Source organism: Caloenas nicobarica, chromosome Z (genome assembly GCF_036013445.1).
Source record: "Caloenas nicobarica isolate bCalNic1 chromosome Z, bCalNic1.hap1, whole genome shotgun sequence".
NCBI lineage: Eukaryota > Metazoa > Chordata > Aves > Columbiformes > Columbidae > Caloenas > Caloenas nicobarica.
The window spans coordinates 93,235,040-93,247,353 of record NC_088284.1 but is presented as its reverse complement, the minus strand read 5'-3'; the positions used below and the strand labels follow the sequence as shown (position 1 = coordinate 93,247,353).

Genomic DNA, 12,314 nt, shown 5'->3' with positions numbered 1-12,314 from the left:
AAACCTGGAGAACATAAAATCAGAAAGGCTGAAGTTCATGCTGCCTCTTCCATTGTCCTAACTAGCTCCTAAGCTGTCCACTTTTCCATCAAATTTGATTGTAGGGGTCACAAAGAAAGTAAAATATTTTGTTTAAGAATATGACTAGCTCCACAGGAGACTGAGACACACTTTTGGGTTGGTTTTATTTTTTTGTCTCTACAAATGACTAGGTTAAACTGTCAAACACCAAAGTGTCCATATAAGACCAATTACTGGAAACTGGTAGAGGTAGTGACCAAATTGGTAGAGCTAGTGACTTTATAGACAGCGGACTCCACCTACAAGGCTCATATCCATAGGAATTTCATGATAACTTTTGGGACCCTTAATGTAGAATAACATTATTGAAGTAATTTGAAACAATCTCCTGTCACTTGTTTAGTAGTTAAAATTAGCCATTACTCAATTGAAATTCAATTCAACTTCAGAAGTTTCCAGAAGCTCCATGCTGGATGCTCTCTGAGCACAGAATGTCCACTGCTGCCTTGGACTTAGTTCCAGTGCTGGTGTAACCATCTGACTCCCTGAGAAAAGCCACCTCTCTTCCCCCTTCCAGCAATGCCTCAACATGCCTCACAGGGATTTCTGTTGGGTATGACACTGAGGCTAACTACAATTAAATATTCTCAAATAACATCAAATTTAGCTATTTACCAAAGGGCCCTTGCTCCTGACTGAGCAGCTTAGCAGTATGCTGCAATACCAGCTGGGAACCCAAATTCAGAAAGCTACAGGGGACCCTAGATTTCACACTGAACTTATTGAAGAAATAGCATACCTCACGTCGGGGGAAGAGTCTCCAAAGGAATGAGCAGCAGTCTCAGGAGAGTAGAGTTGTGTCGCTACTATGATCAATATAATTTTGAGAAGAGTGCTGGTAAAAGGCAATTTAGAGGCAAGAAGTGTTTGCTTGTGAGCACTGTGCAAAGACTCAAACTGGAAAGGTTTTCAGAAGAGCAAAGATCACGTTTAAGATAAACATTTCAGACTGAAAACTGCCATTGTCCCGGTTCAGTCCAGACATTTATTTAAAAAAAAAAAAGAAGTTAAACCTTCACTATTAACTTTTTTTAAGTCTTATGAGTATATTGTCATGAAAAACGGGGTCTTGCAGGTGCTGGGGAAGCAGCACGGCGGCTCTTCCAGCAGCCTGTGTGTGTGTGCTAACGAGCCACACACAACTCATTAGTGTTAACCAAAAATATTCATAGTTGTTCAGCAAAAATAACATGCTGGTTACTTGAAATGAAGTCAAGTTCACTTACAAAATACATCTTGTTACTTCACTTGATATTCACTTTCAATAAGAAAATGCCCGTACCCCAGCAAAGCTCTTGCTGTCCTATGCAAACTTGGACTTGAATGCATCCAAAATGGCAAGTCTTGTATTGTCCTTATTGACCAACAGATGTGGCAAAAGGGAGAATCTCTTCCCCAGTCCCTAATTACCTTGAGTGAAATATCAGTTCGGTATGAGTACTTAAGTCTTGTTTTACTTTAGGCATATACATAAATCCCATTAATTGCAATTATCTGGATAAATTTATTACTTATTTATTTGTATTATGATGATAACTGAATGTCTCCAGATGAGTTGTGAGCCCCTCTGTATAGCACTTTACACAAATAGATCGGAGATAACTAGCCCTACCGAAGTGATTACAACCTCAGTAGACATTACAAAGAGAAACAGCTAATACTATGTAGCTCATCGTGCTGCTGTGAAAATTGTTAACGCTTTCCATAATAGGACCAGTTTGTCTGGCTGACTTAAAATTTTAATCTGAATTCTTCTATAAGAAGCTGCCTCAGGCTGCTTACTGAATTGTAATGGGGTCGGATGGGAGGAGGAGTCACTTGGAAGCCAGTTCTGAAAAGCTGTTTGTAAACATTTTTGTTTTCTTTAAAAAATAAAATCTTTGTTAAGAAGCTATATTATTCTATATTTGGAAGTTTAGTGAGCAGCTATTATGCCTGAAAGCAAAAAATGATTTCTACCTAGCAATTAGTCCATACTGCAGATAAGTTTCCTCTGCTGCTGGTTGCTACCAAAGCAGATAGTAGAACCAGTTAAACTAAATGGTAGAGGGGAGTTTTGGTCCAGAAGTGCAGACCAGCTCTAGAGATGACCCAGTTAAGTGATGTGGTTACACCTTCACAGTGCAGACACGTAAAGGGAGATAATAACAGCTGCCTGGGCAACCTGAACCATGGTATCTCTAATTAGTCCTTCATTTGCAACCTGAGTGTTGTTTTAATGCAAAAGGAGACGGCTTATGTACATCTTTAAAAGCTGTGAAAACAGACTTCAGGAGCACCACAGTCTTCCCAGGGATCATCAGAGGGCTAGGATCCTTAAGTGGTAGAGACCTGCGTCATAAATCTAAAGTTGGTAAATATTCATTTTTATGGTTAATCTACTTTACAAGAAGACTTGACACTGTGACTTTTGAGTTTCACATTTAATCTAATTTTGAATAGATTACTATGTGAGTGGAATGTGAAGACATAAGTGAAAGGAAAGCATGTTGTTAATCTTTGTTATATTAATAACAGATTTAAGGTAAAGCTGTTCAAGTGCAGTGTTTCACAGAGAAACCACGCCAAAACATTGAGGAGAGGGTGAAAGACAAAACACATGAGGAATAGCATAGAAATTTTTTTTTTTTTTTAACATCTGGTATTTTCTTTGCTACCTCGAAGTAGTAAGGATGCAGTAAGAGTCTTAAAGTAGCTTGAAGTGAAGAGTGAATTAGCAGCAGAGGATATTAAAACTTCTCCTTACATGAAATCTGTATGTAGCCTCAGCAAAGATCACTATTTAGGAGGAAATTAGACAGCAAACTTGTAAGTAAAATGTATTAAATCTCCAAAACTAGTTATCAGTAGCTTCTGTGGAAGAAATACGAAATGACAGATAAGACACCTCCTCCCCATGACACCTCGTAATTAATCATTTGTGAGTTACTAGTGCAATGCCTGTGTTTCTAATAATTAAGGATTTCAAGAACTTGATCCATCATCCTAGCTTTAATTCAAGGAAAATTAATTAAAATTGGAAGAAAAGACTGTACTGTTGGTATCAGGTGAATATGATATTCTAGGAGACCAACTAATGGCATTTGCCTGTAGAGAAGGTATTCTCTCAGTTCTTAGGGTAAAACAAATCAGCAACAAAAAAAACATTATTACAGTGGACGTAATTTATCCTCTTACAAAAACTTTGAAAGAGAAGCCGTTGGGGCTGTTAGGGAACATAATCGGCTGAAAGGACAGTCTTGTTGGAAATAGTTAAGCACAAGGAAATGGTCCCGTGGCCACTTACTTTTAGATTGCTTACAGCTCGTGTTGCAGAAGCTGAAATATGAACCAGTGGTTAATAGACTTTTCTGGAGGAGGATAGAAAAGTTAAGGAGTTTGGCTATATAATTTGATTGATAAAACTAACTTACATTCCATTAAATTCATCCAGCAAAATGGTGATGTAAACACACTAATATTGTCAAACGAAAAAGCCTTATCCTTCCCACAGATCACAGTTGTTCAGTAACCTGTCTGCCTATATATCGAATTATCCCAGGATTCTGTTGAGATTCCAGAGTAAAAATCATTCACCTTGATGACTAAGGAAGAGGCTCATTTTATCTACTCTTAATTTTGACATAAGCAGTGTTCACACTAGAATTGATGAGGATCTACTCTCTCTGTTTAGAGCATGCTCATTAGTATTGAACATTCTTGTCCAAGTTAATTTGTTTTAAAAACACTTAGATTTAAAATCAGGAGTGTAAGAAAGCTTAATAGAAAACTGCACTATGAATTGACTCAGGACATCTCAGAAGAAATAAATCTCCTTTGAAACAAAAATAGACCTAGCTGTGAACCTGCCTGTTTTACCACTCCCGGCAGTGATTCATGGGAATTAGGGCATGTGTGGGAGTCACTGGGCTTTCGTGAGGCTTTTCATGTTAAGGCGCATTTGCAGGGCTGTTGCAAAGCAGCTCTGGACAGAAGGGTCAGTCTTAATACTTAAGTATGATGTTCCAGCTTTGTTTAATCTATAACTTAATAGAATGGAAAACTCTAGGTGTTTTGGGGGGAGTAGCTTGTTTTTTGTGGTGTCTTTTGTTTGGTTGGTTTTTCTGCACATATTACATCTTAACTTTAATTCACAGATTGTCCTAGGACTCCTGATACTCCAAATAGCGATCCTCGTTTTTCTACTAATAACAGATTGATGGCCTTAAAGAAACAATTGGATATAGAACTGAAGGTAAAACAGGGAGCAGAAAATATGATACAGATGTACTCCAATGGATCTTCAAAGGTAAGGCTTTGGAATGCTTAAAGAACACGAAACGATTGTGGATTTTCTTATTCCTAAAGTGTGAAAGTACAATATACAAACTGTGCAATTTCAATGTTTTTGGTTTGGGGTATATTTTTGTTAAGCAGCCATGTCAAATCTGCTATGAATTACTGTACCATTTTTTATTGTGGTTTAGTACCCACTCAAGTGATTGTTTTATCAATTTGTCCACATGCAGTTCAACCTAAATGACAAATCCGGCTTACTAAATTTAGTACATGTAGTAATCTTCGATCATGCGTGATTCACTTAGCAGCAAAGCTCAGTATGATACTGACTGGTGTCCGATGCTTTTCCTAGCTCCACTTTAAAAAAAAAAAAAAAATCCATTAGTTTAAAGTTGTAATGTGCATGATAATTACATAAAAGCCAGCATTGACAAGTATGCTTCTGAAATGGTTATCTAGTTTTAGTTGTCAGTAAAAAGATTTGTACCAAATATTTATTTTAATAAGATGTGTATAGTATTCTGATAGAGTTGTTATAATCTGCATTAGTACATATGCACATAAAATACACATAAAAATACTACTCTTTTTTTTTTAACAGAAGTGTGGTATTCTAGAGGTAGCACCTGATAGCATCAAGCTGAAATTAAAAATAAAGCCACATCTATTTCTAGATCTGATTTTTAAACACATACTCACTTGCCCTTGCTCTTGGTAGCACCAAAAATTCTCCAAGGAGCGAGAGTGAGGAGTGTTTGCTAACCCCTAAATGAGTTTGACTTACTACACAATCTTAACTATCTAATAAAATGCATCGTACACTAAGAATTCCTTATCTCAACTGAAAGACAAGCTAAACCTTTTAAGTGGGAGTGGGGGAAGAGTATAAGGGAGTCATAGTTCTCAAATGAGAAAATGTGGAGGGGGGGTTCCTCTGTTTACCCGCCCATTCATTAGTTAGTGGTTACCTATTCTTTCCATTTAGCTTTACTCAATCATTAAGGAGATGAATTTCCAAACTAAGGGGAAACACAAGCATAGAACACACAAATAGTATGTAGCAGCTTGGTTAAATGTTTCTGTATCCAGACAACAGTAAATAAAATTGAAGTGTTTGAAGTTCTTAACTGACTGACTCAACAGCTAGCTAGGTCAGTAAACTTACTAAAAAGCAGTGTTTGACTTGAAGAGTAGACATCTGGGAATTGCGTTGCTACTCCTTATGACAGAATCATAGAATAGTTTGGGTTGGAAGGGACCTTCAAAGGTCATCCAGTCCAACCCCCCTGCCATGACCAGGGACATCCTCACCCAGATCAGGTTGCCCAGAGCCCCGTCCAGCCTGGCCTTGAATGTCTCCAGGGATGGGGCATCCACCACCGCTCTGGGCAACTTGGGCCAGGGTTTTACCACGCTCATTGTAAAAAAAAAAAAAAAAAAAGTCTTCCTCGTGTCTAGCCTGAATTGCCTCTGGTTTAGTTTAAAATCATTACCCCTTGTCCTGTCACAGCAGACCCTGCTAAAAAGTCTGTCCCCATCTTTCTTATAGGCCCCTTTTACGTACTGAAAGGCCACAATAAGGTCTCCCCGGAGCCTTCTCTTCTCCAGGCTGAACAACCCCAACTCTCTCAGCCTGTCCTCACAGCAAAGCTGTTCCAGCCCTCTGATCATCTTGGTGGCCTCCTCTGGCCCCTCTCCAACAGGTTGTTGTCTTTCCTGTGCTGAAGGCTCCAGAGCTGGACACAGGATTCCAGGTGGGCTCTCACCAAAGCAGAGCAGAGGGGCAGAATCACCTCCCTTGACCTGCTGGCCACGCTTCTTTTCATGCAGCCCAGGGTACGACTGGCCTTCTGGGCTGCAAGCGCACATTGCCGGCTCATGTCCCATCTTTGATCCACCAGTACCCCCAAGTCCTTCTCAGCAGGGCTGCTCTCAATCCCTTCATCCCCCAGCCTGTTTTGATACCAGGGGTTGCCCTGACCCAGGTGCAGGACCTTGCACTTGGCCTTGTTGGATCTCATGAGGTTCACATGGGCCCACTTCTTGAGCTTGTCCACGTCCTTCTGGATGGCATCCCATTCCTCAGGCGTGTCAGCTGCACCACTCAGCTTGGTGTCAACTGCAAACATGCTGAGGGCGTACTCGATCCCACTAGGTCATTGATGAAGATATTAAACAGTACTGGTCCCAGTACGGACCCCTGAGGGACACCACTTGTTACTGGTGTCCATCCAGACATTGTGCAGTTGACCACTACTCTCTGGGTGTGACCTTCCAGCCAGTTCCTCATCCACCAAACAGTCCACCCATCAAATCCATCTCTCTTTAGTGGATGCTAACTAGAAAGTGGTGGAAAGGAACTCCATGTTTCTGAGTGAATTTCTGCTAGGCATTCTGAGTGAATTCTGCAGAGGCAGATCGCTTTGTATCTGCCTGCTGTATGACTTTCTTGTACCTCACAAAAATTACAGCGAATGCTGATCACTCCCTGAAAAATGAGTTCAGACTGAGGGACTGTAGGTGCCGTCAAGCTCATTCTGTCCCAGCAGCACCTCTGTTGATCCAGCTGGTGTTTTGGTAGCTTTGTCTGAAGTGCCGTGTAACCTGCCAGCCCGGGGCAGATGGAAGAAATATCTGGAGTGCACCTTGTGACGAAGGGCTTGGGAATGCTGCCCATGCACCACAGCCTGGAAACCCTGGAGTCTACATGCTCTGGGGCCATGTACTTAACATCAGGTGCGCTTAAAAGTAATAATCAGCTGCCCCAAATGGATCAAAACACGTACATATGAATTATGTTCCTAATAAACTCTCAGTAAGTAAGCATATAACAGCCTGTAAAAACTTTACTAAACACTCAGGCTTTAATATTAAACATAGTTAGCAGGCTTTGATCAGACTAGGTAGAGAAGATAAATTCTGGCTTGCATTATGATTGAGGCGTGTAATTAAAATTGATGATTGAATCCTGTATTTGTAATCGGTAAATGCTTAAATAAGCCTACCAGCTTGGGTGCATATAGTAACTGGGCTGGGGAGAGCGAGCTGGAAAACACAAAAGCATTGCCAGCTGCTTCAACAAACGGGATGGAAATGGTGCGTATTCACTCTCGTGTTCTTAATACTCAGTAGGGAGTTAATTTTGCAGGTTTAAACTGTAGGCTTGAGCATGGTGACTACATTTTAAAAAGCAGAGCTTAAAACAATTCAAGTGTCTGGATGAGGTGGGCGAAAGGGGCAGAAAATTCCCAGTTTGAATCCAAACCCAGTAATCCAGTAGTTCTTTACAAAGTAGTCACAGGACTCTCTAAAATGTGTTAAACTCTTCCATGAGCTTTATTCAAGTGTACTATATGATCTCATTTCATATTTGTTGTATTATTTTCAGACCTAAATTTAATGAAGGGAGATAATAATTTGTTTCTTACAAATGAAAAAGCAGTCTGTTAATAGTAATAAACCCATCATCGCGTGCGAAGGTTTCCCTCTTTGTACCTTCTCTACTTGCTTCAGTAACATTCAGCTCAACCTATTCAGAGTTAAGTGTTTCTGAGATATTGATCATCTTTCCTTGGACTTGTGTGGATTCTCTGAGATCCCATGACAGCTTTGCAGATCAGTTTTACAGGTACTGTCAGTTCTTCTATACTCAGGAGATGCCTTGAAATACTTCATATTCAGCCTTCAATACTAAAAGAGCTGCTGAGTATAACATACCCATTTTAATTCTGAAGGTGGGATTTTCTGTCTCTTGAAAACATAAGGGTATCTCTATAATCCTGAATTACCGCTATTTTATACGTTGAAGGGCTGATGTTACTGCTGAGCAAGTAAATCCATTGCAGTAAGAGGATATGAGGGACAATCGAGCAGCAAGATCAAAGATAAGATGAAGGTGAAGATACAGACAAAGAAACAATGTATTCATACATCAGAACGATGCATGACTAAGGTTTAATATGGGATTCTAGAGTTGCTTGTAAACTGTACTTAGATCCTGTGCTCTACTGTAGATGGTGGTTATTTCAGAAGCTGGCATTCATATTTGAGACAGCATTCATTTATGAAATTCAGTGTACTCAGTAAATACTTGGATAGCTAACATGGCACCTTAAAATATCAAAACTAGTGGTATCTCCCTGAAATGTTGATTAAAATTGGAACCAAGAGTTCTGAGACTCTGGTACACAGAGTGGGCACAATCTCTCCCCATGTCGTCAAAGCCTTTTCATGTGTATGTCTTGGTGTATCTACCCTGCAGAACACAGGATAGCATTAAAATATCTGAGTCATAGATTAGACACAAATTCATAGTGGAGCTCTATGAGGGTAAATTTCTCTCAGCGTACTGATTTTTCTCACAGTATACTTCATGGTGCCAGTATTTCTAGCTCTGGGTATCTGTGCTACACAGCGGTTCTATGTCTTTGTTGTGGTAAGGGGAAGAATTTAATTTCTTTAACTTCTTAAATAATCAATAACTTCATTATAAAATTAAAAATATAAGTATAAGCCATGTCCATGGGAAAGTGACTTATTAATGAGGTTATAGAGTGGCTACAAAATGAGTTAACTAAAATAGCCTTTGGGCTATAACAAGTGTGATACTCATCTGTGCTGACTGCCATTAATTACATTGATTGATTGGCTCTGCGCAGACAGGAAAAATAGACTGCCTTGAATTTTCTCATACCCCTTTTTCTTTGTTCTTACTGGAAGTCAGATCACCTTTAAGTTATCTGGTAATTCCCAGAACAGTTAGAGAGAGCCACGCAGCAGCCATAGAAGCACATGCACAGCTCCACATCCAAGAACCATTTGAGAATCCACTGTAAGTCAGGTCTCCAGTGGCTGGAGGACAGAAGATGGTGTACCTGAGACATGCGGCTGGCTGTCTGCGCTCCTGACAATGACATGGCATTACAGTTAGTTTGCAAGCTCACCTTCAGGAATGTTCTCTTCTGAACTGTTTCTTGTGTTACTGCCTTTGAAAACAAAAATTGGTTAGCTTAGTTTAGTTAGATGCAAAGTACTGTACTTCAAGTTGCTGATGAAATAGCTAATGAAGCAACCCTCATATTATGTATTTATTAATACAAAAAAAATCTTCAGCTTTGTTTTGTCCAGAGAAACATACTGCAGGCTTTTTTATAAAGTGCTGTGTAAGCTAACTTCATACTTCTAATTTCAAGATTGAAAATAAACTCAAGTGAATTGGTACAATGTTTTTTGTATGGATTTAGTCTAGCAAATTTGTCTGTTAGAAAAGTTCTCATCATACTTGCAGTAAATTTGAGTCATTCTACGTAGGGCAGAGGGATTTTGCACTTAATGCTTTGTCCTTTCTTTAGTATCAGCTTACAAAACATTAATCTACACATGTAATGTTGCTAGATCATGCCTCCTTTATTTAGCTTTAAACAGATACAGTTTCCATGGGAGTAGCTTGTGGCTTTAATCATCCACACTATGTCTCTGTCCTAACCACATTAGGATATCGGTGGAAATTAAGTTAGTAGAATTGGTCTGCTGTACTAAATGAACTATGTAGATTTAGTTCTTCTTCCTAAAGTATGTGGGTTTTGAAGTTTTCAGTGTGTTTTGTTCCATGAAGAGTTTACAATTTTAACTTGTTTGTTTGTTTGAATAGGATCGAAAACTTCTTGCCACAGCTCAGCAGATGCTCCAGGACAGCAAGACAAAAATAGAAGTTATAAGGATGCAGATTCTTCAGGCAGTCCAGACCAATGAATTGGCTTTTGATAATGGTGATGAAGTAGAAAGGAAATAAGAAGCATTAATGTCAGAATGCCTTGTAGATATGTACCCATATGCACACAGAGTTGTCCTGAATTTCTTGTAGGGATGCAAGACAAAACTTACATGAACTGAAAATAATCAGAGACTGGCATAGCGTTGCGTGTGTTAGGATGCCAAATACATCTGAATTGAAGCAAAATACCTTAAGATTAATGAAGAGAAATACACTCTTAATCATCCTTTTCCTACCTAATGCAGTCCATTTTTGCTTTGTGGTCTTCATTCTCCCTTCATGCATGCTTTCTTTTGTCATGACAATAACTAGTAATTGTCTTTAAAGCATATAATCTTTTCATTATCCTGAAAAAAAAATCTGACACAGGTACCAAGCCTGCTTGTCAAAATTAAATACTAATGGGAGCACAGATGAAGGTGAATTTTTCCAGTCTTTATGGGTATTTAGGCTAGATTGTATAGTAAACAACTAGTTTAAAAACAAAACAAAATCAGTGTTTTTAAAATGACCTGACTTGAAAGGTCATCCTGCCTTTCAGAAGTAGCTTTAAACTTGCATTTCTTTGGAATCCTTTAAATAATCATTAAAAAATTACCCCTGAGCTACAATAGCACGAGCGTACTATAAAATTGTGGGCATATTGGTACATCTCTAATTCTCAAACTTTATTCATGCATTTCTGGGTATTGAAGTTGTATGATGGTGCTCATAATCAGAGCCTGGATATATCCTAGATAATGAAAAATATGTATGTGTGTTTTGTTTCATGTTGGGGCAGGGGGGGTGGTTTTGTCTTAGTTTTTACACTTATGACACTTCTGGCACTTTTTAACATCCCTTCTTAGCACATGGATTATGTATGTCAGTTGTTCAAAAGAAAAAGAAAGCTGTTTAAGATAGAAAGGGCTTTCAAATGACTTTTTGTGTTCCTTCTACTCTTAGAGCTTTTGACAGAAACCAATACATCCAGGAAACTTTCTAATTCTGTTTAGGAAATCTAAACACTGTAAGAAGAGGACATGAGAATGTTCAACCCAAACCATTTGGGGAGGGCAGTGTGTGGGACCTCGCACAGTCTTTCTGCTGGCAGAAGCCACATTCCCTGGGATTATTCCCCGGGATTTTGTGTAAAGCAGGAGAATTATCAGAAACTGATCTGAGATCTTTTAGCTACAGAGTGGTTTGAAAGATAAATCCTCAGAGCATGGTTCAGAAATGAGCCAGTCTCAATACCTCCTTGGCAGCTGAGTGATGTTTGGGGGACTGGGGTTTTGTCCCTTAACTCTGAGACATGTTTTTTCTTGCATTCTCTAGCAATTAGAGCTCTTCAAGGAGTAGTATTTGTTCACTGAATTGGGGCTCTAATCAATTATTTCTTCCTTCAAGTGCAGATACTTAAAATTTCACTGTTGCTTTTGTGACATACTTTTTATGATAAAGCTTTTTTTTGGATTGCAAAATCTGCATCTCTCACCTTTTCTTCATATTTTTTCCTTTTTTTTTTTTTTTCTTCCCTCCTCTCAGTTTCTATGGGGAAGGGGTTAATGCTAAAGAAATTAAACATGAGTGTGGTCTTCATTGAAGTTTGTTTGTTTATATCTCTTTGCAGCAAAACCTGTGATAAGCCCTCTTGAACTCCGAATGGAAGAATTACGGCATCATTTTAGGATAGAGTATGCTGTAGCAGAAGGTGCAAAAAATGTGATGAAATTACTTGGATCTGGGAAAGTTACAGACAGAAAGGCACTTTCAGAAGTAATTTACATTATTATGATTTCTGGTACTTTATTTTAAATGTTCTTTCAAGAAAAAAAATTGAAATACTTCCCCTTCTTTATTTTAAAAAGGCGCAAGCAAGATTTAATGAATCAAGCCAGAAGTTGGACCTCTTGAAGTATTCACTGGAACAGAGATTGAATGAACTTCCTAAAAACCATCCCAAAAGCAGTATTATTATAGAGGAGCTTTCGTTGGTCTCTTCACCCACATTAAGTCCTCGTCAAAGCGTAATATCTACTCAAAACCAGTATAGTACACTGTCCAAACCAGCAGCTTTAACAGGTATGGGTTACGGAGATTTTCCTTTTATTTTATTTTATGGTTTGAAACTATTCTTTAATGCCAACTTTATCTCTTTCTGGACATATTTCATTGTTGTTCTTTTACTAGACAAAGTCAT

General features: G+C 38.8%; 1 protein-coding gene across 1 annotated transcript in view; it reads left to right on the top strand.

The window, feature by feature from the left end:
• The window catches only part of PKN2 (protein kinase N2), a 56,307-nt gene that overhangs the window by 28,881 nt on the left and 15,112 nt on the right, over nucleotides 1–12,314 (top strand). Inside the window, exons 3-6 of the mRNA XM_065656331.1 lie at nucleotides 4,218–4,369; nucleotides 10,010–10,127; nucleotides 11,745–11,890; nucleotides 11,983–12,196. Coding sequence (XP_065512403.1) covers nucleotides 4,218–4,369; nucleotides 10,010–10,127; nucleotides 11,745–11,890; nucleotides 11,983–12,196 — 630 coding nt within the window. The remainder of the gene's footprint in view (nucleotides 1–4,217; nucleotides 4,370–10,009; nucleotides 10,128–11,744; nucleotides 11,891–11,982; nucleotides 12,197–12,314) is intronic.